The following is a 27,323-nucleotide window of genomic DNA, read 5'->3' on the forward strand; positions in this document are numbered from 1 at the left end:
CTGTGCGACATGGTAGATCTTTATTAGGTTTCATTATTATATATAATATATATTTATATATATATATATAAATATATAATACTGTGTATATATCAATCCCAATAACCCAATTTATCCCTCACTCCCCCTCTTCTCCCTAGTAACCATAAGTTTACTTTCTACATCTGTGATCCTATTTCTATTTTGTAAATAAGTTCATTTGTACTGTTTTTTGTTGTTTGTTGTTGTTTAGATTCCATATATAAGTGATAACATATGGTATCTATCTTCATCTGGTTTACTTAACTCAGTATGTCAATCTCTAGGTCTATCCATGTTGCTGTAAATTGAATTATTTCATTGTTTTTTATGGCTAGCCCATAGTCCACTGTGTATATGTACTACATCTTCTTTATCCATTTCTCAGCTGATGGACATTTAGGTTGTTGTATATATGTACTACAGTAGGAATAGTCCATTGCATTAGACCACTAGTGCTCCCCAGGTGGTGCTAGTGGTAAAGAACCTGCCTGCCAATGCAGGAGAGATAGAAGATGTGGGTTTGATCCCTGGGTCAGGAAGATCCCCTGGAGGAGGGCATGACACTCCATTCCAGGATTCTTGCCTGGAGAATCCCATGGACAGAAGAGCCTGGCAGGCTATACACAGTAGAGTCGCACAGAGTTGGACACGACTAAAGCAACTTAGCATGCACACATATATGTGCTACATAGTCCAATGGAATAGTAGTCCATTGTATATATGTACTACACCTTCTTTATCCATTCTTCTGTTGATGGACATTTAGGTTGCTTTTATGTTCTGGCTATTGTAAACATAGTCCTGCAATGAACATTAGCTGCATGTATCTGTTCTGATTATAATTTTCTCTGGATATACTGGACAAATATATACACTGCAGAAATATAGATCAATGGAATAGAATAGAAAGCCCAGAGACACACCAGCACACCTATGGTCACCTAATCTATGACAAAGGAAGAAAGAATATACAACAGAGAAAAGATAGTCTTTTCAATAAATAGTTATGGGAAAACTGAAAAACTACATGTAAACAAATGAAATTAGAATACTTCTTAACACTATACAATAACATAAACTCAAAATGGATTAAAGACCTAAATGTGAGGCTGGATACTATAAAACTCTTTTAGGTAAATAGGCAGAACACTCTCAGACATAAATTTTAGCAGGATCTTTTCTGATTCATCCCTTAGAATAATGAAAATAAAAACAAAAATAAACAAATGGAACCTGATTAAACTGGAAAGAATTTGCAAAGCAAAAAAAAAAAATAAACAAAATGAAAAGATAGCCCTCACAATGAGAGAAAATACAGTATTTAAAAAGAAACAACCAACAAGGGATTAATCTTCAAAATATGCAAACAGCTCATGCAGCTCAAAATCAGAAAAACAAACAACCCAACCATTTGTTAATTTTTGTTTTTATTTCCATTACTCAAGGAGGTGTATCAAAAATGATCTTGCTGCAATTTATGTCTGAGAGTGTTCTACTTATGTATTCCTTTAAGAGTTTTAAAGTATCCAGCCTTACATTTAGGTCTTCAATCCATTTAAAATTTATTTTTGTATGTGGTGTTAAGGGGGCTTCCCTGGTGGCTCAGTGGTTAAAAAAAAAAAATCCTCCTGCCAATGAAGGAGACATAGATTCAGTTCCTGGGTCTGGAAGATCTGCTGGAGAAGGAAATGGCAACCCATTCCAATATTCTTGCCTGGGAAATCCCACGGAGAAAGGAACCTGGCAGGCTACAGTCCATGGAGCCTGGTGGGCTACAGTCAAACACAGAGAGTTGGACATGACTTAGCAACTAAACAACAATAACAAATGGTATTTGGGAGCATTCTAAAGACAATTTTTGGAAGCTACCATTATTCGAATAGTTCATCTATGAAAGTAACCGTTGAAGGTGAACTTCTTCTGGCAGAGTAAAAGCTAAATGGCTTCACATAAATTAATCCTATGCTCTTTATTCCTGTTATTTTCTTCTTAGTTTGTTTCCCTTACAATCTATTGAGATTATGTCTTAAAATTACTAATATATCAGTGCCCTGTTGATTTTTTTATAAAAAGATTCAAGTTAATCAACTCATTAATGAGCTAAACCATGTGCTATTTTTTTCAAATATTGTGGAAAGTAAGCATTTACAGTTCAAACCATAAATTGGCATCTTTTTCAATCAGACTTCATTGGCCACCATTTGAACCACTCACTGATAGCAAATAAAATGTGCTATATTGTACTTTGGCATTTAGGTCTCTTTTCCTCCCCCTCATGAATCATCACTTAAGCCAAAACCAATTGCTGTCATTTAGTCACTAAGTTGTGTCTGACTCTTTGTGACCCCATGGAGCATAGGCCACCAGGCTTCTCTGTCCATGGGATTTCCCAGGAAAGAATACTGCAGTGAGTTGCCACTTCCTTCTCCAGGGGATCTTCTTGACAGAAGGATCAAACCTGCATCTCCTGCAATATCAGGCAGATTGTTTACCACTGAGCCATCAGGGAAGCCCAAGCGGAAATCAGACCAAGCAACAAAATGTTCAAGGGTAATAATGATTTGACTCATCTTTTTCTTAGTACTGTAATTGTCTATGTAGAAGGATGGAGGAGAGAGACTCACGCTCATGATGTAAGAACAAGAAAGAGGAAGAGTTGTCCACAAGAAAGGACTGAATAGTAAGGGAGTCTAAAGTACTCTAATACCTGGAACCAATCCAAAGTTGCATCTACAGATAGATCATTCCACAGAAATGCTGTGTGTACGGATCAGTTATTTAATTTGTATATGTAGTTTCTATCCATGATTATGCAACTTAAAGACTATCATTACACACTGGGTAAAGAGGAAAAGGATAGAAACAATTAATAAGGTATTTTTCCCCTAGGTACTACAATGTTTGTTTTGTCTGTTTAACAGTGCCTCAATACCCTGATCATTGAGTGCTGTAGACAATTGGGTAGACCGTATTCTCATATACTTAGGTCCATTTCTCAAAACACCAGTGAGGCACAATCTCAGAAAGATCAGAGTGACTTGGCCTGCCCTGCTCATTCAGAATCCATCGTCTTTTGTTGATGAATGACACATTGGTCTCTATAGACACAATCATAATGTCTTCTTTGTTTCCCTTGCTCACCATTCCTCCAAAGATTGAACATTTTTACCTGAAGTGCTCTTTTGTCCCAAAACCTAATAATCTTTTTATTTAAATAGGAAATATACAAATTGCTGGTAAGACTCGCTAAATTTGACTAATTCCCTCATCCATTCTACCCAGGAGGGTATGCTATTGCTACTTACATTCTGTCTCCTTAAAAAGTCAAGCTTACGTCCTTTGCCTGCCTTACTTTTATGGTTATTTTAATCAGATTTGAGACATATAGACACACACACATATGTACACAATACATATGTATATGTTCAAGATAGATACTGATATCTCCTAAGAAAAGAGATACTGATATTTCCTATCTCCTAGGAAAAAAGAATGCAAATGAAGAAAAAAAAAAATTTTTTTTTATTACAGTGCTTCTCTACCTCTGTTAACCCTCTCATATACTTTTTAAAACAGAAGTTTTGAGTTTCTTTGATTCTTTTTTCCTCAGGAACAACCTGGATTAGTGAAATATTGGATTTGATCTATAACAATGGGAATGTGGAGAAATGTAAACGAGATGCAATATAGAAACGAGTGCCATTCATGGAATTAATAATTCCAAGACTTACAAATGGTAATTTCTCTTAATGTTCCTTTTCTGCATGGGATTAAACCCCCCCTTTTTTGTGGTGTTTGAAAGTGTTGTGATGGAAAATGATACAGACAGAGCTTGTGCAGTTGAATCATAAGTGTCTACAATAAAAGAGTAAGAATCTGGCTATGCCAATACCCATATTATAGTCAACTTCCACACAAAGATAATATCTACATATGAGGAAATTTTAACGAGTATATTTTTTTCTGAATAGGACACACAGAAGCTTTCAACATTTAAATAAAGTATGATCATCATATGTAGAATATTCAGTGTTTGATTCATTATAGAATCATGTCTACTATTATGTAGCTGATGTTCACAGACCCAAAGAAAATGATGATGGGAATATGTGGTTTTGTGTTATTAAAATATTTAAAATTAGCCATGGATCTCATGGCTTAATTTGATTTTAGGATTTGAATATAAAAAAGCTGGAAAGAGATATTGAAGTCCTGTAGTTCAACTTCCCCATACTGTAAATAGGAAAAAGAGGAAGATAAATGAAGGAAAAATTTGGACAACTTGCACTTGACTTACTGCCTCAGCAAGCTTTTTATCTGAGGATTTATAGACATTTATAAAGATAATAAGCTCCATTATTTATAAATAAAAAATCCTAGCTCACCAGAATTTATCAGTTTTTACCTTATTGTGGATCTCAGAAGTTTATGAGGACATGTAGTCATATATCCATTTCAAGTCACGTAGTGGAGTTAATGTTTACATAGTCAGGTTATATTTTAATTAACCTTTAAGATTCCATATTTAAAATGTAGTTTAACTTTTATGCTTGCAGGAGTTGAGGACTTGAATGACATGCAGTCTCCTCGATTAGTGAAAACACACCTACCTGTTCAACTTCTCCCTTCTTCATTTTGGAAAAATAACTGCAAGGTAGCAAATTTTTAAAAAAGCAAACTTTATGTTGTGATTACTTTTACTAGTTATGCAGAAATTAAGATGGGGAATTGCAATCCATGGATAAATCATTGAAAAAATAATAATTTTGTCCATATATCCCAAGGATCAAAATAATACCACAGGACACAAATGCTATAGATAAAGGATTATTCTCAGTGCCCAAACACTGAGAATCACTCAGGCTTTCTCTTCTCTAAAATGCCTTCTTGTCTAAATCCCTTCACTCATCGCTTTTAAACAATGGGTGTTTAAATAACCCAGAACTCCTTCATTAACTCAGTATAATTTTGATTTACCAATATGAACTTATATATAATTTATAACATACAGTATGTTATAATTTATAACATTTCCCTGATGGCTCAGTGGTAAAGAATCCACCTGCCAAGTAGGAAAGGGAGGCTGGATCCCTGCATTGAGAAAATCCCCTGGAAAAGGATATGGCAATCCACTCCAGTAATTTTGCAGGGGAAATCCCATGGAGAGAGGGGCCTAGTGGGCTGCAATCCATGGGGTGGCAAAAGAACTGGACATAACTTAGTGACTAAACAACAGCAAAATATTACATTGCAGGTTTAGCTAACTACTATATTATGGACTTCGCTGGTTGCTCAATGGTAATGAATCTACCTGCCAATATGTCACTCTGGTTCAATCCCTGGGTCAGGGAGATCCCCTGATGAAGGACATGACAACTCACTCCAGTATTCTTGCCTGGGAAATCCAGTGGACAAAAGAGCCTAGGAGGCTACAGTCTATGGGGTTGCAAAAGAGTTGGACATGACTTACAACAACGGACTTGTTGTAACAACAACAATGGACTAGTTTCAAGCTACCTTTTTCATAAGCATTTAAATTCATGTAATGTTTAAAGTGGAAAGTACATAAATACTAAGGATATGGATTGATGAGTTTTCACAAAGTGAGCATACCCACAAAATTAGACCCCAGAACTGAGAGGATAACAGGCAGGAAGGCCAGGGGTGTCCAAACGGAGGAAAGAGGCTGCAAGTGCCAGACATTTTTTATCTCTCTTAAGAGGCAGGAGGAAACAAACCAGCAATATTTTTTCTTCTCTATACAAATTTAAAAGGAGGTTTCTCTTAAAATGCTGTGTTGCCATGACACCTTGTTTCACCTGAAGCTAACTACTCTCAAACCTTGAGTTAACCAATACATTTCTTTTTCTTATGGAAATGTTGTCTTAAGATATGTTAATGTACCCCAGACTCTATCTTCAAGTTGGTTCCGCCAAATGGCCCAACCTACTTACTCAGGTATTGTTCCCCTAATCTATGTAAATGAAACTATTTGTTGGTAATCTGCCCTTCTACAAGATTCAAGTCAATCGTTTTATGGCCAGGGATATATATCTGGTGCCATTCTAAGTTTTATGACTTTCCTTTCTTTTCATTAACAGATTGTGAGTGACTATATAACAATAAAGTATCCTGCTTGAGGATAGTCTTTGGATTAAACCTTCTGGCCAACTCTGTTATCTTAAAATGTAAATTATGGGAGTAGGTCTGGTGAGGTCTTTACAAACTCCAGACATTCTTTGGATTCATTGGAGAGTATATAACTCCATTGCTAACACTAGCAAAGGGGGTACTCTTTTGCCCCCTTCTGATGCCTATGTCAGAAGCTTTCTCTATCTCCTTTATACTTTAATAAAACTTTATTACACAAAAGCTCTGAGTGGTCCAGCCATCCTGCCTGAGGACAATCTCTGGATTAAACCTTCTGGCCAACTCTGTTATCTTAAAATGTAAATTATGGGAGTAGGTCTGGTGAGGTCTTTACAACCTCCAGACATTCTTTGGTTTCATTGGAGAGTATATAACTCCATTGCTAACACTAGCAAAGGGGGTACTCTTTTGCCCCCTTCTGATGCCTATGTCAGAAGCTTTCTCTGTCTCCTTTATACTTTAATAAAACTTTATTACACAAAAGCTCTGAGCGGTTCAGCCTCGTCTCTGGCCCCAGATTGAATTCATCTCCTCCGGAGGCCAAGAATCCCAGCGTCTTATGGTTCAGCAACAACCTTTCAGAACAAGAAATTGACCAAGGAATTGAATGAGGAATAAAGCCCAGTAAAGCTCTATTCCTGTGCACTTCCAGATAGGAACCCCCATTTGCAGAGATAATCAATATTTGTGAATGTTTTCATCATAAGGTGATTTGCCTGTTTTTCCTGTAAATTTTATTCTCTTGAATGTTTAGCTTATTTCGTTTAATGTAATATCTGTGGGATCAATTCTTACCATGCTTGCTATTTTGCTTTTGTCTTGGTTTCCTTAATATAGATCTGTTTACATCATAAACTGTGGTATTATGAGCAAAAGTAGCTCACTAGAAATGCAAATTCTCAGGCCCAAACCCAACCTACTGAATCAGAAATTATGGGCTTGGGGTCCAGCAATCTGAGTTTTAATAAGCATATTTGGTTCATATTAACATTTGAGAACCACTTATGTTAGGCATTTCAAAATGTGCATGTGAATATTCCACAAATTACTTATTCACGGTATAATTGATGGACAGTTGGGTTGTTGTTTATTGTCAGTAATAAAAATAGTTCTGCAGTGCACATTCTTATGCAAGTATTAAATAGCACATATATGTATACATTTCCCTTAGTTACATATCTTAAGATAGAACCGCATCTTAACGTGTGCATTTGTCCAGCTTTAGAAAAAAAGTTTCAATTTCTTTTCAAAGCATATGCACTCATGTACAGTTTGATAAACAGTATATGAGTCAAAGTTCTCCATGTCCTCATCAATCCAAAATATAGCTAAAAATATTTACTTTTAGCCATACTGGTAAATGGTGGCAAACTGGTGGCATCTCATTGTGGTTTTATTTTGTATTTCTCTAATGATTAATTCTTTCAAGCAACTTTACATAGCTTAGATATCACCTTTCTGAAGTATGTGTACAGATCCTTTCCCTTTTTCTATAGGGGCTTCTTTCTTTTTAATTATTAAGCTAGAAGTTCTCCATATAGTCTTGATACAAGTCTTTTCATAAAATAATTTAATTTCTTTATATCTTATTCCATTTTATTTTTTTTTTTCCTTTTCAACTTTCTCAGCAATATCTTTTAAAGAAGTTTTTAATTTTGACGTTGGTGGATATATCAGTTTTTTCTTTATGATTGGAGCTTTCTGTAATTGTTTAAAATGTCATCCCCCAAATCATGAATGTATTCTCCCTTCTGTTTGCCTCTAGAGGCTTTATTGCTTCAGTTACCACATTTATATAAAAATATCGGTTTAATGCCTATAACATAAGTAGTAATGTTCTTTTTAAAAAAATTTTGATATGACAATTTTCTTTCTCTATGACCACATTATGCAAAGGTTTAAAAAGTCAAGGACCTCTGCTCCATAGAGCATATAGTCTTATAGAATACATCAAATACTGTGGAAAAGACAGATAAAATATACTCATATATATATATATATATGTGTGTGTGTGTGTGTGTATATTTATATATGAAAAAATAATTACATCTCAGCAAGGTAAGTGCCGGTACATTAAGTAACGATTCTCTGGGGCAAAGCAGTCTCTCTCTCTGTCTCTGACTACGCTGCCCAACTTGCAGCAACTTAGTTCCCAAACCGGGGATAGAATCCTGTTCCCCCTGCAGTGGACGCACAGGGTCCTAACCACTGGACTACAAGCGAAGTCCTGAAAGAAAGTCTCATAAATGAAGGAAAACTTTGATCAGCATCTTAAAGAAAAAGTAGGAGATTTTCAGATTAACAAGGTCATTTTAGAAAAAAAAAGACTATATGTACACAGCCTAATATGTGAAACAGCAAGGCGTGAGGCAGATTCCACAAGCAGTTTAATGTTGTTGGAAAATGAATCTAGAAAGCTAGGCAGTCACCAGACCTGTAGATCTGAGAAAGGTGTTTAGAGCATGTCTTTATCACTGCATCTTTAATAGAATTAGCAAAACAGCTGTTGTTTTTCAGCTGTAGTTTTTCTTTTGAAAAAGTGATTGATTATACTTTCACTTATGTATGTGTGTTTGTGTCTACCTTTGTTTTTCGTTCAAAATCTAATTAAAACAAACGTGATAAGGAAGTAAGGATAGAGTTTATCATCTTAAGTGTAGAAGTAAAAACTCATAGAAGCTCCCAGAAATACCTTGGTATTAGGAGAACTGGGGAATATCACTGAGAGCCTTTTATCTACATTTCTAGCTCACAGACTTCTTTAAGGAAATAGACGTGGTGATGATAAGGAAGCAGTTGATTCATCACCATGGTCTTTCAGTACTGAAACAGAAAGCAATTGAGAATGTTTGCAAAGTTTAGTATTTTCTCAAGAAATTATATCAGCAACAGAGTCCAAACTCTAAACTTTTGAAAGGTCCCTTTCCACTCACGTCACTTCTTTTTTCCTCTTTCTAAGCCTATCCAGAATACGAGAACTACCAATGGTATGGGATTATAAACGTTCCCATTTCCTTTCTCCATCAGTTGGAAAAGAAGAAGAAAGCTCAGATTCTATTTAGATGAAAGGAGATTTCTTCCTGAAATACATTTTTACTTAGAAATATATTTACTGCATAAGTGGCTAGGGCCTCAGTGTTTTCAGGTGTGCTTTCAGGGGATAAGTAGTATTTATAAGTAGTATTTTCAGGGGATAAGTAGGCTTAATGGACTTCATAGGATTTGCCAGCAAGGCATAGCAATATCACTTTTATTGGGAAATGTGTTCAAAATGTCTGCCTTCAAACATACTTGACATCTTAATACATAAATTTTCCTCCCATGGCAATCATTATAAACAGCAATGATTGTTATGTACATTGATTAAATGTACCCAAATAATAGTTTCTTTTCAATAAAATGTAAGGTGTTTTTTCAGCTTTATAAACTTGCTTCTTCCTTTCATTATTAGTTTTAACAAGTTATACAGAGAAATATTCTAAATTTAGGAGTAAGGTTAGTTCATTCTTAAAATTCAGTATTTACTGTAATTCTTATTGTACTTGGTTTTCCATGTGTTAAGAGATGTTCTTCTTTTGGAATACTAAAGACAAATCAGGGAAGTGAGAGATGAGTTTTTGTGTTAATATATAGTCATTTATATAGACATAGTATATAGACATAGTATATCTATGTCAGAATATAAATATAAAGCTTAGGTTATGATTAAAAAAAGGAGAATAAACATTCTGCCAGGGTAAGCAAGAAAATACAAATGATTAAAGAATATAAATGAAATGATGATTTTCCCTATCTTCCCACAGATGGTCTATGTGGCACGGAATGCTAAAGATGTAGCCGTGTCTTACTATTATTTTTACCAGATGGCAAAAATGCATCCAGATCCTGGTACCTGGGAGGAATTCCTAGATAAATTCATGACTGGAAAGGGTGAGTCTAAATCCTATTTTAATGATAAAGTTCCGTTGTGAAAAAACTTTTTACAAGGAGATATAAGGTGCAAATACAAGTCTTGTATTTATTATAAATGTAATATGTGCCCAACATTCTACTAGTGTATGAGGAAGATAGGCAAAGCAGAAGATGTAAAACATATAGTCTCTTCACTTTAAGGACTTTTGGGGAATATGAGACGTACAGAGTCTTCAATCCTAAGTATGTTTTGTTACTGCTTAGTGACCACTGATAAGCACTTTCTTATTGTCCCTCCCCTTGTATTGTTGTGATTTTGTACATATCTTTTGGACTTTCTTTTCTCTACCATTCCTCCATTCTTATTATATAAACTGGAAATACTTGAGTGAAAATTTTATACTCAAGTCTTTGTTCTTCTACAGAGCCTCCTTTAGGAAACATACTCCTGCCTATGGTAGTAACTCTATGCTTCTTCCACATCCCATTCTTAACCTCTCAATCCCTATCTTTTCTCTCCCTCTCCCTCTCCTATGAACTTCAATACCACTTACCTTCTGTGCTACTTAGTATCTGCCATCTTGCTCTTGTAATTTTAGGTTTATTTATTTGTAGCTGTATTTTTTTGCTAGGCCTGTCATAGCAAAGTACCACAGACTGAATGCCTTAAACAACACATTTATTTTCTCACAGTTCTGGAGGTTAGACGTCCAAGATAAAGGTGTACTCAGGGTTGACTTCTGAGGCTTTTCTTCTTGTCTTGTAGGTGGCCATCTTCTCCCTATATCTTCATATGATCTCATTGTACATGTCTGTTGCAATTTCCTGATGACCTCTGAACCTCCTTTAGGGTCATCCTTGAAGAAACAAGCATGTTCACAGCCACATGGCTCTATTGGTCTATTTCTTGCCTGTAGGGACCCAGAAGTCTAATAATCTTCTCACATTTCATTCTGCCACTGTCCCTTCAGTTCACACTGACAGTGTTTTCACTGAGATAACTAATTGTATCTGTAAGTCACACATCAAACCTCTTTGATGAATGCTGCCAGTCACATCCTTGGTGTTTTTTCCAGAACATGCTTTCTCAGATATTTTTGCAATATGGATAAGCTGAGAATTTTCTAAATCTTCAATTTCTAGTTCCTTTTTGCCTAATAACTACTTCTTCAGTTTATTTCCAAAATCAGTTGTAGCCTGAAGTACTAGGGATCAGGACTTCAATATAAAAATTTTAGGGGACACAATTCATCATGTAACAGAAGTATTTCATCCTTTCCAAGATCAGAAGTTGGGTGAGAACAGGATCTATTTGATGTATTTCTCTTATCCTACCACCCCTCATTCCTGAACTAATAAATAATCATCCTGTATTGTGTGATGATGACAGGGAATAATGTTGAACAGTTCTTTACTTCATGTAAATATTTTAAATATGTGACCATTTCATGTCTCAATTTAGTGGCTTTTGGTTCTTGGTATGACCATGTTAAGGGCTGGTGGGAGAAGAAAAAAGATTATCGCATACTTTACCTGTTCTACGAAGACATGAAAGAGGTAAGAGCAAACTACAATTTCTTCCTTTTTAAGGAAACCTAAGATTTATCTCTGTATCACACTTTCTTTTCTTTTTGATCTATAAATGCTTCTAGCTCAGAGGTTAAAGCGTCTGCCTACAATGCGGGAGACCTGGGTTTGATCCCTGGGTCTGGGAGATCCCCTGGAAAAGGAAGCGACAACCCACTCCAGTATTCTTGCCTGGAGAATCCCATGGAGGGAGGAGCCTGGTAGGCTACAGTTCACAGACTCGCAGAGTCGGACACGACTGAGCTACTTCATTTTCACTTATGAGTAATTTGTGCGTGCTAAGTCACTTCAGTCTTGATGGACAATTTGTGATCCTACAGACGGGAACCATTCAGGAACTAGACCACTGAGGTATGACCTAAATCAAATCCCTTACAATTATACAGTGGAAGTGACAAGCAGATTCAAAGGATTAGATCAGATAGACAGAGTGCCTGAAGAACTATGGATGGAGGTTCATGACATTGTACAGGAGGCAGTGATCAAGAACATCCCCAAAGAAAGCAATGAAAAAAGGCAAAATGGTTGTCTGAGGAGGCCTTACAAATAGCTGTGAAAAGAAATGAAAGGCAAAGGAGAAAAGGAAAGATATACTCATTTGAATGCAGAGTTCCAAAGAATAGCAAGGAGAGATAAGAAAGCCTTCTTCAGCAATCAATGCAAAGAAATAGAGGAAAACAATAGAATGAGACAGACTTAGAGATCTCTTCAAGAAAATTAGAGATACCAAGGGAACATTTCATGCAAAGATGGGCACAATAAAGGACAGAAATGGTATGGACCTAACAGAAGCAGAAGATATTAAGAAGAGGTGGCAAGAATAAATAGAAGTATACAAAAAGACCCAGATAACTATGATGGTGTGATCACTCACCTAGAACCAGACAACCTGGAATGTAAAGTCAAGTGGGCCTTAGAAAGCATCACTATGAACAAAGGGGAGGTGATGGGATTCTAGTTGAGCTATTTCATATCCTAAAAGATGATGCTGTGAAAGTGCTGCACTCAATATGCCAGCAAATCTGAAAAACTCAGCAGCAGCCACAGGATTGGAAAAGGTCAGTTTTCATCCCAGTACCAAAGAAAGGCAATGCCAAAGAATGCTCAAACTCCCCCACAATTGCACTCATCTCACATGCTAGCAAAGTAATGCTCAAAATTCTCCAAGCCAGGCTTCAACAGTTCATGAACTGTGAACTTCCAGATGTTCAAGCTGGTTTTAGAAAAGGCAGAGGAACCAGAGATCAAATTGCCAAGATCCTTTGGATCACTGAAAAAGCAAGAGGGTTCCAGAAAACATCTATTTCTGCTTTATTGATTATGCCAACACCTTTGACTGTGTGGATCACAACAAACTGTGAAAATTCTTCAAGAGATGGGAATATCAGACCACCTGACTTGCTTCCTGAGAAATCTGTATGCGGGTCAAGAAGCAACAGTTAGAACTGGACATGGAACAACAGACTGTTTCCAAATCGGGAAAGGGGTATGTCAAGGGTGTATTTTGTCACCTTGCTTATATAACTTATACGCAGAGTACATAATGAGAAATGCCAGGCTGGATGAACCACAAGCTTCAATCAAGATTGCTGGGAGAAATATTAATAACCTCAGATATGTAGATGACACCACCCTTCTGGCAGAAAGTGAAGAAGAACTAAAGAGGCTCTTGATGAAAGTGAAAGAGGAGAGTGAAATGTTGGCTTAAAACTCAACATTCAGAAAACTAAGATCATGGCATCTGGTTCCATCACTTCATGGCAAATAAATGGGGAAACAATGGAAACAATGAGAGACTTTATTTTCTTGGTCTCCAAAATCATTGCAGATGGTGACTGCAGGCATGAAATTTAAAGACGCTTACTCCTTGGAAGAAAAGTTATGACCAACCTAGACAGTATATTAAAAAGTAGAGACATTACTTTGCCAACAGAGGTCCATCTTGTCAAAGCTATGGTTTTTCCAGTAGTCACATATGGACGTAAGAGTTGGACTGTAAAGAAAGCTCAGTGCTGAAGAATTGAAGTTTTTGAACTGTGGTGTTGGAGGGACTCTTGAGAGTCCCTTGTACAGCAAGGAGATCTAACCAGTCCATCCTAAAGAAAATCAATCCTGAATATTCACTGGAAGGACTGATGTTGAAGCTGAAACTCCAATACTTTGGCCACCTGATGCAAAGAACTGACTCACTGCAAAAGACCCAGATGCTGGCAAAGATTGAAGGCAGGAGGAGACGGGGACAACAGAGAATGAGATGGTTGGGTGGCATCACTGACTCAATGGACATGAGTTTGAGTAGGCTCTGGGAGCTGGTGATGGACCGGGAAGCCTGGCGTGCTGCAGTCCATGGGATCGCAGAGTCGGACATGACTGAGTGACTGAGCTGAACTGAACTGGACCAGAACCCAACAAGTTCCTCTGTCCATGAGACTCTCCAGGCAAGGATATAGGAGTGAGCTGCCATTTTCCTTCTCCAGGGAATCGTCTCCACCTAGGGATCCAACCAATGTCTCTTAGTCTCCTGCTTTGGGAGGTGTTTTTTGTTTGTTTGTTTGTTTAATTCTAGGACCGCCTGAGAAGTCCTCATGACTAATCTACTATTCTATTAATTCAGCCTTGACATTTGATATTCTACTTAATCTACTCCTTTCTGCTAATACTGTTTCCTACTCTAGTTCAGCTGTCTTGATATAGTTGAACTAATTTTGCTTCTATTATTCACTCAGAGAGAATGATCTTCTTAAAATCTAAATCAAAGTATGTCCACTCGCTTCTAATAATCTCTCAGTGACTTCTGTCTCTGCTGCTGCTGTTTAGTCACTAAGTTGAATCCGACTCTCTGTGACCCCATGGACTTTAGCCCATCAAGCACCTTTGTCCACTGAATATTCCAGGCAAGAATACTGGAGTGGTTTGCCATTTCCTTCTTCAGGGTATCTTCCTGACCCAGGGATGAAACCTGTGTCTCCTGCATTGTCAAGTGGACTTGTTAGCCTGGGGGAAGAGCCCAGGGAGAGCCACCAGGAAAGCCCCAAAATATAAAACATTTAGATAATTTATAGATTTGTGCATTATTTAGTCCCTGCCTGTCTCTCCAATCTCTTCTGGTGCCACTTTCTGTTTCTCAATAAATTGAGCTTACCTGAAACTTTTTTTTTTTTTTTTACTATTTTTAGATTAACCTCTTCTCAAGCTTCATGTCTTAAATGTTACTTCTCCACAGAGCTCTTTCATGTTCATAATGTCAGATAACATATCTTTTGTCTACTAAAGTCTCTTTTGCTGCTATTGTTATTTTCATAGTATTAGTTCAGTTCAGTTCAGTATCTCAGTCGTGTCTGACTCTTTGCAACCCCAGGAACCCCAGCATGCCAGGCCTCCATGTCTATCATCAACCCCCAGAGTTCACCCAAACCCATGTCCATTGAGTCAGTGATGCCATCCTACCATCTTATCTTCTGTCGTCCCCTTCTCCTCCTGCCCTCAATCTTTCCCAGCATCAGGGTCTTTTCCAATGAGTCAGCTCTTTACGTCAGGTGGCCAAAGTATTGGAGTTTCAGCTTCAGCATCAGTCCTTCCAATGAACACCCAGGACTGGTCTCCTTTAGGATGGACTGGTTGGATCTCCTTGCAGACCAAGGGACTCTCAAGAGTCTTCTCCAACACCACAGTTCAAAAGCATCATTTCTTCTGTGCTCAGCTTTCTTTATAGTCCAACTCTCACATCCACACATGACCACTGGGAAAACCATAGCATTGACTAGATGGACCTTTGTTGACAAAGTGATGTCTCTGCTTTTTAATATGTTGTCTAGGTTGGTCGTAACTTTCCTTCCAAGGAGTAAGCATTTTTTAATTTCATGGCTGCAATCACCATCTGCAGTGATTTTGGAGCCCAGAAAAATAAAGTCAGCCACTGTTTCCCCCATCTATTTGCCGTGAAGTGATGCGACCAGATGCCATGATCTTAGTTTTCTGAATGTTGAGTTTTAAGCCAACATTTGACTCTCCTCTTTCATGTTCATCAATAGCCTCTTTAGTTCATCTTCCCTTTCTGCCATAAGGGTGGTGTCATCTGCATATCTGAGGTTATTGATATTTCTCCTGGCAATCTTGATTCCAGCTTGTGCTTTCTCCAGCCCAGCATTTCTCATGATGTACTCTGCATATAAGTTAAATAAGCGGGGTGACAATATATAGCCTTGACGTACTCCTTCCCAATTTGGAAACAGTTCCATGTCCAGTTCTAACTGTCGCTTCCTGACCTGCATACAGGTTTCTCAGGAGGCAGGTCAGATGGTCTGGTATTCCCATCTCTTTCAGAATTTTCCACAGTTTATTGTGATCCACACAGTCAATGGCTTTGTCAGAATCAATGAAGCAGAAATAGTTGTTTTTCTTGAACTCTCTTGCCTTTTCAATGATCCAGCAGATGTTGGCAATTTGATCTCTGGTTCCTTTACCTTTTCTAAAACCGTTGACCACTTCTGATTATTTTATGTTTATGCTTCTTTGTTCATAATTTTTTTTATTCTCCTTTGCTATTATGGCAAGGATATTGGGGATACAATGTAATTTTTATTATGTAATATCTAAAACTTATAACTTTTTTCTTCTTCAGTTTAATCATTAGCATTGAAAATAATTCATTCTACAATTTGATTGAAAACTTTTCCTGACCTGATTATTTAAGTAATCATTTAAATAATATTTCTCATCTCTTAAACTGAATGTCTGTCCACACCTAAATTCCTTTGGATGACTATGACTCATTCATCTCTTATTTGGGAAATCTATTCCACACACAGCCCCTAAGAAACTACTTTACACACCTAAGGCAACCCTCTCTGGCAGATTTTCTAGTCAAATTCTCAGTTTCTCATGCATCCTGTTCAAACCACTTTTTACTTGCCATTCTGGATTATGGGGTGATATATTACCCTAATTGTGGGACAAGAAGCAACAAATAGAGATTGAAGAGGATAGGCATTATCTTGAAAGAGAAATTCCCACATTAGGTCATAATAAGGTCTTTGAGCTAAGGAAGTTTTGTTTTTGTTGGTTAGTTGCTAAGTCATGTCCAACTCTTTGTGACCCCATGGACTGAAGCCTGCCAGGTTACTCCATCCATGGGATTTCCCAGGCAAGAATACTGGAGTGGGTTGCCATTTCCTACTCCAAGGAATTTTAATCTTCTCAAATATGGGAGGAAAATCTACATCTTCTGTCAGAAAAAGCTCAAAATTAATCAAGGGTTCCAGTGTCTCTGTCATCAGATTTACCCCAAATATTACCATTCCAAGCCTTCTCCACTTTCCCCTCACTCTTCCATGTACCTTTCACATGGTAGACTAGTCACAGCTGGGAACTCAACTTTCATAGTAATTCTTCCACCTGAAGAATTAGGGTGTGTATCTTATTGCTACCATGTTAAATTCTGCAGTTATAAGAAATAGATTCTGTTAGAGCCACCACAGGAACTGTCTGGTTCTGTTTCCATGAATTGGGATGGATGTCTTAGGAAAGTGAAAGCTCAGATTGCCTTTCTGGTTGATCTCACCAGTTCACTAAGATTACGGCTCTCTGTTTCAGTCTGGTTTAGAGTATCATGAACACTTCCCCAGTGGGTAGCAGGGCACAAGCTATTTGATCTCAATGCAACTCTTTCATTACATCTAACATGCTGTTCTAGGTTCTGTCCTGAAGCACAGAGAAGGAAAGTTAGAAGGAATATATTAAATGGATCTCTCCCCTTCATCACTGTCTCTTTATCTTCCCTACCACTCCTTGGGCTGGAAAGTGCCCACGTTTTTATTTTACTGTCCTCATATACTCAGACTATCAAAATATCTATTTAAGTGTGAGAGGGTATCTTTTTTCTACTATAAGAGATTTCTCTGATAGGTATATCTATTCGTTATTTTATTGAGAAATAACTGACATATAATATTAGTTTCAGGTGTACAACAGAATGATTCAATATCTGTCTACAGTATAAAATAACCATCACAATAAGTCTAGTTGACATCCATCACCCCACACAGTTATATATATATTTTCTTGTGATGAGAATTTTAAGATATACTCTCTCTGCAACTTTAAAACTTATAACAGAGTAGTATTGACTATAGTTAGCCATTATTCTTAGTCTCAGAAAACTTTTAGCTTTTCACCATTATGTTAGCTCTAGGCTTATCATATGTGGCCTTAATTTTACTGATGTATGTTCCTTCTCTATTCCCTTTGTTGAGAGTTCTTAATCATAAATCAGTGTTAAATTTTGTCAAATGATTTTTTTCTGCACCTATTGAGATGATCATGTCATTTACATTCTTGATTTTGTTAATGTGATTGATTTGCAGATGTTGAAACATTTATGCATCCCCAGAATAAATCTCACTTGATTATAGCATATGATCCTTTTAGTGTGCTGTTGAATTTAGTTTGCCAGTATTTTGTTCAGGATTTTTGCACTGATATTCACCAGCGATATTGACTTGCAATTTTCATTTCTGATACTCTCCTTGTCTAGCTTTGTTGTCAGGATAAGGCAGGCTTCATAAGATGAGTTTGGAAGTATTCTCTTAGCTTCTACTTTTTGGAAGACTTTGAAAAATATTCATATTAATTCTTCTTTAAATGCTTGGTGGAAAATCTATTCTTAATATTAGATATGCTATAAAAAGAAGATAAAGGGGTTTTGAAATTTTCATCTTATCATAATTATATCTTATTTTAATTATACCTTGCCATAATATCATAGGGCTTCCCTGGTGGCTCAGTCTGTAAAAGAATCCACCTGCAATGTGGGAGACCCGAGTTTGTTTTATCACCATCTATTATTCTACAGGATAATTCTATTTTTGAAAGTGAAAAGTTGAATATTGACCTATTTTTTTTCCATTTTTTGAAACAAATCTTACCTCTTCCTTCTAGCAGATGGTTGCCTGGTATAATCAAAAATAGGATTATACACTTGGGAAAGGAAAATGAAAAGGCCATATAAAACTATAAAAATATTTCCTCTGCCACATTGATATGTGTGGGTACTTATAAAATGCATTGCCTACTTCATGACTAAATCTACCTGAAATAATCCTGTTTCTTTATAACATTTTTTAGGATCCAAAGTGTGAAATTCGGAAGTTGTTAAAATTTCTAGACAAAGACCTTCCAGAAGAAACTGTGGATAAAATCCTCTATCATAGCTCCTTTGAGATGATGAAGCAAAATCCTAGTGCAAATTATACCACTATGCCAAAATTTAGTATGGACCATTCTGTATCTCCCTTCATGAGAAAAGGTAGCTTTATATACATTATATATTAGCTTCTATACAGATTGATAGTAATATTATGGACATTGTATGTAGGCAGATAAGAGCAGTATCAAAGTAAATGGGAAGAGATTATGTTGGGGAGAAAATTTTATGAAAAAATTGTTAAAGGAAATAGTTCATGGCAAAGAAATTTATTATTACTGTAAGTCTAACATGTAAGATAAGCTTTCTAATAAAAAATATTTACTCAAGAGTCTATGCATTGATAAGTATGGATTTTGGCACTCAATGATATATCAGAAGAATGACTATTGTTTTTCTGAATTATCTAGATAGTCTTCATATTCTCTAAAATTTTTGCTGTGGTTGGTAACTAGCTTAAATGATGTTGGGAATACTAAATTAATGAAAAGTGAAAGTGAAAGTGAAGTCACTCAGTCGTGTCCGACTCTTTGCGACCCCATGGACTGTAGCCTACTAGGCTCCTCCGTCCATGGGATTTTCAAGGCAAGAGTACTGGAGTGGGTTGCCATGAAAGAAAATCCAATTCCTTGAGATTGTTTCTATGATTATAATAAATCATTGCATACTCAGGTATTGAACGCAATGTGTAGTTAACATTTTGCACAAAATATTCCTTTACTGAGTATATGTTGAGTTGAATTGTGTGTGTGTGTGTGTGTAAGGTTGGATGGCATCACCAACTCAATGGACATGAATTTGAGCAAAATATGGAAGATGGTGAAGGACAGGGAAGCCTGGCAAGCTGTAGTCCATGGGGTCACAAAAAGTTGGACACGACTGAGTGGCAGAACAAAATGTGTGTGTATGTTTTTGTCCTTATGATGAGATTGATTGATAAATTCTGTTAGTTGTGTATGCATTAGTCATCTTTGCTAAAACAAACAACTCCAAGAATCTCAGTAGCTTGGGGATTTGTTTTTTGTTTAATATTGGTGTGTGTTGGCCAACTGTGGCTGCAGCAGTTTTGTTCATTTCTTTTTGACCCTGATTAGTTTTGTTTGACTCTCATGGGCTCTGTCTCTTGTGTCTTCTCTTTCGGAAACCCAGACTGAAAGAACTGCCATTTTGTGAGCTATGCCCTCACAAAAGAGAGAAAGATCAAGAAAGATGTTGGAAACTTTCCAGGACCTTTAAAGTTTCTGTTCAGATGTGTTATATTCCACATACATTCAAATTCTATTGGTCAAAGCATACAAAAAATCCAAGCCCAAAGTTAATGAGGCAAGGAGGAATCACAAACACACTACAATGGACAGAGGTGTAAAATCTTTTTACAGTGAAGAAGAGAGTAAGTATTAATATCATCTAAGACAGTTTTGGAGGAATAGATGTTTTGATGAGAACCTATAAAGGGACTATTAAGGGAAATTGTAATTATAACATGTCAGTACATTCTAGAGATATTTTTAGGAGGTTAGGAACTGCGCAATGGATAAGCCTTGCTGGGAATATCTGGATCTTGGCCAGGTATGATTTTCCCTCCCAGGGGATGTTTGACAGTATTTGAAGTCATTGCTGATGGTCATCACTAGGGGTTTGCTGTTGGCTTCCAATGTATAGAGGCTAAGGATGGTGCTAAAACATCCCACAATGCACAGGGCAACCCCCACATCCTCCCCAGCAAAGAACTGGCTGGCTTGAAATGGCAACAGTAGAGATATACATAAATAAAATGTCAAAGTTAAGAAGTCCTAGGCCAGATTGACAGTTGTTTTGGCATGTTTTCTTCATTTTTTCTCTAAAACTGGGCTTCCAAATGTGTCTTCTTAATTGCCCTATGAAAATGACATTATATCAGATATTCATTACAAATACTACTTCCTATTTCTTCCTTTAAGGTTTTAGATGTGGTTAGTATCGGGAAGATTGAAAGCACAATACAATAATAATGAAATAGGTTTAATTACATTGAATATAGTAGTCTCTAAATCTTACTTGATCATAGAAACTTTTAAATAAATTACCATTTTACATTGGAAAAGATAATTTTAAAATGACTGAAAAATTCTCTGGTCCTTTATTAACCAAGCTCTTGAAATCAAAGAGTAAAGATTTTGAGACATTGGACTTTTCTCTCAGTGACATTTCCTGAAGCTATTCAAGAAGTTATTTCTTTTTATAAGATATTTGAAAAACCCATGGAGATTTTTGGGAAGCTAGGAAGGTCTAGGAGTCTGGGAGTGGGAGTAGGAGGTGAAGAACAGAGTTATGGAGTAGATATGGCAGTATGAAGTTAGAGGTCTAAAAATACAAGCTGGTAATTAAGCTTAAAATTGATATTAGACATTTTTAACATTAGTTTAAAATTTACCGTCTCATCTTTCTTTTCAGGTGTTTCAGGAGACTGGAAAAATCAGTTCACTGTAGCCCAGTATGAAAGATTTGAAGATTATGAAAAGAAAATGAAAGGGTCTACATTGCAATTTCATTCAGAGATCTAAGAAATACTTGCTCTTTTTCCAGTTGCTTTAGTTTTGTGTAATGTTTCCCTATTTATTGATATTAGTGTTTTGTAATAGAATATTCAAATAATTTCCGAGTTTGCATATGAAAAATCAACATTGTTTTATTATTTTAACTACCTTCTACAATGTTTGTATTATACTTTATTATTCTTAAAGATTAAATAATAAAATTAAGTCTAAAAATCTATAATTTTACCCTTTATTTTTAAATTCAAGGCCTGCATTGTTGGACTGGTAAGGAAGATATTTAAAGAAATCTTCAAGATGGATGGATTAGACCTAAAATACCCTCTTAAGAAGACATTATAGTCTCTTTGTTATATGCTTAGAATGGTATCAGCATAATAAAATATCAATGACAGTTTTGTGTATTTCCTTAGAGTGTTTACTGTAGATTCAATTTTGAATAGTTTATTAATCATGGTCTTCTACTCTTATAGTTTATATGTTAATAATCTAAAACAGTACCAAGTAACCAATAAACATATATTACCAAAGTATGCAATAATAATAATTCATCAGTTACTATCAGAGATAAAAATCAATAGTGAGTCAGTATCAAGCTCATTAATATTTATTAACTACTTCCTATGTATAAATAGGGCTTCCCTAGTGGCTTAGACGGTCAAGAATTCACCTGCAATGCAGGAGAGACCTGGGTTTGATCCCTGGGTCAGGAAGATCCCTTGGAGGAGGGCATGGCAACCCACTCCAGTATTCTTGCCAAAAGAATTCCCAAGGACAGAGAAGCCTGGTGGGCTACAGTTCATGGGGTCACAAAGAGTTGGACTCAACTGAGTGAATAAACATGTATAAACAACATATATATGTATAAATAAAGTAATTTAGAGATAACAAAGAATTCAAAGAACTTTAATCAAGGCTGGAATAAAAAGAAAATACAGATAACTAATTGTAAGAAAGGTTAAAAAACATTTGGTCCTACTCAAAATGTCCATAAGACATTTGGCCCTGTTCAAAAGATCCACAGGTGTTTTTGGTCTATGCCAAATGGTTTTGAATATGACCAAATATAAAGTTGACTCAGTTGGTAAAGAATTCATCTGTAATGCAGGAGACCTGGGTTTGATCTCTGAGTTGGGAAGATCCGCTGAAGAAGGAAACAACAACCCACTCCAGTATTCTTGCCTGGGAAATCTAATGAACAGAGGATCCTGGTGGGCTATAGTCCATGGGGTCACAAGAAAGTGGAAAGTGGAGTCGCTCAGTCATGTCCGACTCTTTGTGACCCCATGGACTGTAGCCTACTTCTCCATCCATGGGATTTTCCAGGCAAGAATACTGGAGTGGGCTGCCATTTCCTTCTCCAGGGAATCTTCCCAACTCAGGGACTGAACCCGGGACTCCTGCATTGTAGACAGATGCTTTACCGTTTGAGCCACTAGGGGGCGTCACAAGAGTCAGACATTATTTAGCAACTAAATCACCACTACCAAATATAAAGTAATTTTTGACATGGTTCAAATATCTACATGGACATTTTGGAAAGGACCAAATATGCCCAAATTTAAAGGAACTTTTAGCATGGACCAAATGTCTAATAGATGTTTTAGACAAGACCAAATGTCTTGCAAGGGTAAAAAAACAAAAATCAGCCACAATACTAATAGCTAATGTTTATTGAGAACTTACTCTGTACCAAGTACTATGCTATATAATTTACATGACTTCACTTCAACCCATCTTCATTCAGTTCTTTAAAATAGGTATGCTAATTTTTCACAATTTTGCTAGTCAGTAAACTTCAGAGAGTAATTATGCAGCCAACCATACATACCAAATATGCACTAAAAGCATTTAGAAGGGACAGCTTAATTTCTGATTATTTTATCTTTAAGTCTCAGTTTTTCACTCTTATCCTCATATTCAGTCATGAACTTATCCTATATTCACCTTCCTTCATGCTCTCCAATTTCTGCTGTTGCATGTTATTCATATCTCATGACTATCAGATAATTTAGATGTGATTACAATTACAAACATAACCGAAAATCTTCTCTGATATGGAAATAACAGATGCACTCAAATTTTGTTCTTTCCGAACATTTGATAGATAATCTGGCAGCCTCCAAATCTTTCTAAACAATCACCATTGCAATAAAATGCTTTCAGCATACTTCAATAATATATATAAATCTATTTCTTTGTAAATTATATATTTCTGTATAAATACATTATGTATGCTGTGAAATGAACATATACATTAAAAAGAGATAAATATGGAATAAATAATCCAGAACATATCATTTTATTTATCAATTATACTAAGTACATTTACTGTTACTAAAATAGTTTTAGAATAATTTAGAATGAGGAACAATGTGATTGAAATGGCTTTATGATTTTTTAAAATTTTTTGTATTTCTTTTTAAAATTTTTTTAATTGGTGGAAAATTGCTATATTAGGTTGTATTGGTTTCTACTGTACAACAACGTGAGTCAGTCATAATTGATATATATGTCTTCTCCCTCTCAAGTCTCCCTCCCTCCCCACTCCCATCCCACCCATCTAAGTCATCAAAGAGAGCCAGGCTGGGCTCCCTCTGTTATATAGACACTTCTCACTAACTATCAGTTTTGCACATGACAGTGTATATATGCCAATGCAACATTTTGATTTGAAAATGTGGTTCTAAATTTAGATTATTTAAGTATTTTGCTTCAGTTATTGTAAAGGCGAAAAGCATATGTTACTCAAACCATATGTTTAAATGGAAAAAAAAAAGTAAATTTTTTCCTGTGCTTACCTAGTCATGTACTCAGTTTTCAATCTTATGTAACATTTAGGACAGGGAAGCCTGGTGTGCTGCAGTCCATGGGATCTCAGAGTTGGACACAACTGAGCGACTGAACAGCAACCATTTAGCAAAAGCATTTTGCCGGAATTTGGTAATAAATTTGTATCTTCATGCAGTATGAGGTGTCATTTAGGTTGTGTTTTTGTAGGTCTTAACAAAGAAGTTCAAAAGCCATCAAAGGTCTTTGGAAAAATTTTAAATTAGTTAAAAAAATTGTTTCCCAGATTTTTAAGTGTGTTGATATGATTCCCCTAAATGATACATTTACATTATTTTCACTATTAAAATCTTATAACTATAAAGTATTTTCAAGGTGCCCTCTTGTTAGTTCATTTATGACTTACATTTCAGAAAGCAAGCCCTTATTTTCTCATTCATTGATAACATCAAATGTCTTTGAAATCACAACTGATGGTAACTTTTTGTCATAGAAAGTTAAAATCTTGAAAAGATATCTTTAAAGAGAAAGGAAAGTGTAACATTTTTAATGTTCTACATTCAGTTAAGTTGTTTTCCATGAGATGATGGGAAACCTTGGTGTGTTTAAAGAATTATTTTGTCTCCTTAGAAAGTAAAATTTGTTCCTATTTAAAGGCCTTGTCTTTATACAATTAATTATGTACAAGGCACTCTATTGTCTGCAAACTGGAATCCATTGCAGTGCACAAAGTAAAAAACAAAATAATTGTTATCTATGGCTAAAAATACTATGTTGTATATTTGAAAGTTTATTAGAGAGATCTTAGACTTTCTTATAACAAAAGAAGTGTAACCATGTGGTGATGGATGTTGACTAGATTTATTAAGGTTATCATTTCACAATATTTACATATAGAATCCTTATATTGTGCATCTGAAACTAATGTATTGTTATATGTCAATTATACCTCAATTTTCAAAAAAATTGAAAGTGTCACTTAATTCTTTTGTCTTTCTAGAATTTCTCTGTCTCCTCATAATTTGTTCACAATATTAAGTCAGATTTAAATCACTTCTGTCAAGATGCCCAGGTATAATGACACCTTTCCATCAGGCCTCCTTTCTTTATCTGCCTTTTGACCCACACCAGAGTACTCTGGTGATACAGAGCTAAAATATGCCCTCCTCTTAAAAGATTAAAGTGCTTAGTTGCTCAGTCATGTCTGACTGTTTGTGACCCTATGAACTGTAGCCCGCAAGGCTCCTCTGTCCATAGGGGTTCTCCAGGCAAGAATACTGGAGTGGGTTGCCATGTCTTTCTCCAGGGGATCGTCCTAACCCCAGGGATCAAGAACTGGTCTCCTGCATTGCAGGCAGATTCTTTACCTTCTGAGTCATCTTGTGATACAGACAAGTATAAAAAAAAAATAGAAATTTGCTCAGACTTCTGTTATAACCTTGACTGAAGGAATATTTTTTCCTCAATAGTTAGAAAGTGAAAGAAAGTGAAGTCTCTCACTCGTGTTCCACTCTTTGCTACCCCATGGACTGTAGCCTGTCAGGCTTCTCCGTCCATGGGATTTTCCAGGCAAGAATACTGTAGTGGGTTGCTATTTCATTCTCCAGAGATTTCCCTGACCCAGGGATCGAACCTGGGATCTCCCGCACTGCAGGCATACGTCTGAGCCACCAGGGAAGCCTTTTCAGTTATTGACTGTAGAACAGCAAATACAGGAAAATAACATTCTTTAACATCCTGGCAATCTTTTATTTATCATTTTTTTGTGTAATATAGTTTTATTAAAGTATAAAGGAGATAGAGAAAGCTTCTGACATAGACGTCAGAAGGGGGCAGAAAGAGTACCCCCTTGCTAGTGTTAGCCATGGAGTTATATACTCTCCAATGAATCCAAAGAATGTCTGCAGGTTGTAAAGACCTCACCAGACCTACTCCCATAATTTACATTTTAAGATAACAGAGTTGGCCAAAAGGTTTAATCCAAAGACTGTCCTCAGGCAGGATACATCCTTGTAAAGACCAGACCTACTCCCATAATTTATGTTTTAATATAACAGAATTAGCCAGAAGGTTTAATCCAAAGACTGTCTTCAAGCAGGATACAGTATCATTATATAATCCTAAGGAATGTAGAGGAAAAAAAGTAAATAGTTTGTCCTTTCTTCCTCCTTGAATATTTCAGACCTCTTTCTCCTTGGGGACCCCTAAACTTCTTATCAACCTGCCTAAGAAATGACTCTCATTCCCCTCTTTTCTTTTAGGAGAATTATGTTGCCAACGGAAAGGGGTGTCATTTTCATTCCATAACTACTTCCTGTTGTTTAGGGGCATAGTCCCTAAATTGTTGAGGCAACACACTCTCCTAACCCTCATATTGAGGGTCTCTGATCCAGGGGCCCCAAGTAATAGTTGTTGGAGGAGGCTGTGGCACTCATAGGAGCTTGGACAACCATTTGTAACTTGAAAGCCTTCATGCGACTAGAAACAAATCCAATTACACAGTTACAGATGCAGGGCGCAAACAGCAAAAATAGAACAATCAGAATTATTGTGATTAAGATAGTCTTCCACCATGGGGAACTAGTTAACGTCTCCCAAAGCGAGGCAATTGAGGCTTCAGGAGTATCCATAGCCCCAATCATCTTGGTCATGTGTTTAGTAAAATGAGTAACAGTGCTCACATCAGGTATATAAGCACACATTGGGTATGAATAATGGCACAAATTCCTCCTTGTGCAGCTGCCAGAGTACCTAAAACTAATCTGTTTTGTAAAACCACCTTTCTAATTTGAAAAAGGACGTCTAGTATCTACTGCCCCTGTATGCTGGGAACCCCAGTTCAGGCCCTCCCTTTGTCTGGCCAGGCACTGATTGGGACCGGATATCTCAGTCGCCCTGGCTTGCTCCAAACGGGACTTACTGGATATGTGGCTCTTACCTATGGGCTTGGCTTCCCCCTGGCTGGATAGGGAGATGCACCCTGGGTCTAGCCTTTACTCACAGCTTTATATTTTCAGAGCTTCCAGAGAAGCCTGCTAATTTACCTCACCTTAAAACTCGGTGGGCAAGGTCTGTATTTCACTGGTATGATTATTTGGCTGCAGTGTTTGTTCCCTCTTTGGGAACTA

At 36.5% G+C, this 27,323-nt stretch overlaps 1 protein-coding gene across 1 annotated transcript; it reads left to right on the plus strand.

The window, feature by feature from the left end:
• Positions 1-2,377: 2,377 nt before the first annotated feature.
• On the plus strand, positions 2,378-21,507 carry LOC133058531 (sulfotransferase 1 family member D1-like). Its single transcript, XM_061145231.1, has 8 exons — positions 2,378-2,571; positions 3,632-3,757; positions 4,578-4,675; positions 9,975-10,101; positions 11,546-11,640; positions 18,793-18,973; positions 20,021-20,261; positions 21,305-21,507. The coding sequence occupies exons 2-7, from the start codon at positions 3,727-3,729 to the stop codon at positions 20,023-20,025; spliced, it is 537 nt and encodes a 178-aa protein (XP_061001214.1). The 5' UTR covers positions 2,378-2,571; positions 3,632-3,726; the 3' UTR covers positions 20,026-20,261; positions 21,305-21,507.
• Positions 21,508-27,323: the final 5,816 nt, after the last annotated feature.

This window comes from Dama dama, chromosome 6 (genome assembly GCF_033118175.1).
Source record: "Dama dama isolate Ldn47 chromosome 6, ASM3311817v1, whole genome shotgun sequence".
Lineage (NCBI taxonomy): Eukaryota > Metazoa > Chordata > Mammalia > Artiodactyla > Cervidae > Dama > Dama dama.

Coding starts and splice junctions, on each gene's coding strand:
- LOC133058531 (XM_061145231.1), top strand. CDS start 3,727: ATGGAATTAATAATTCCAAGACTTACAAATG. Junction 3,758..4,577: donor AATTCCAAGACTTACAAATG/GTAATTTCTCTT, acceptor TTATGCTTGCAG/GAGTTGAGGACTTGAATGAC. Junction 11,641..18,792: donor TCTACGAAGACATGAAAGAG/GTAAGAGCAAAC, acceptor AACATTTTTTAG/GATCCAAAGTGTGAAATTCG.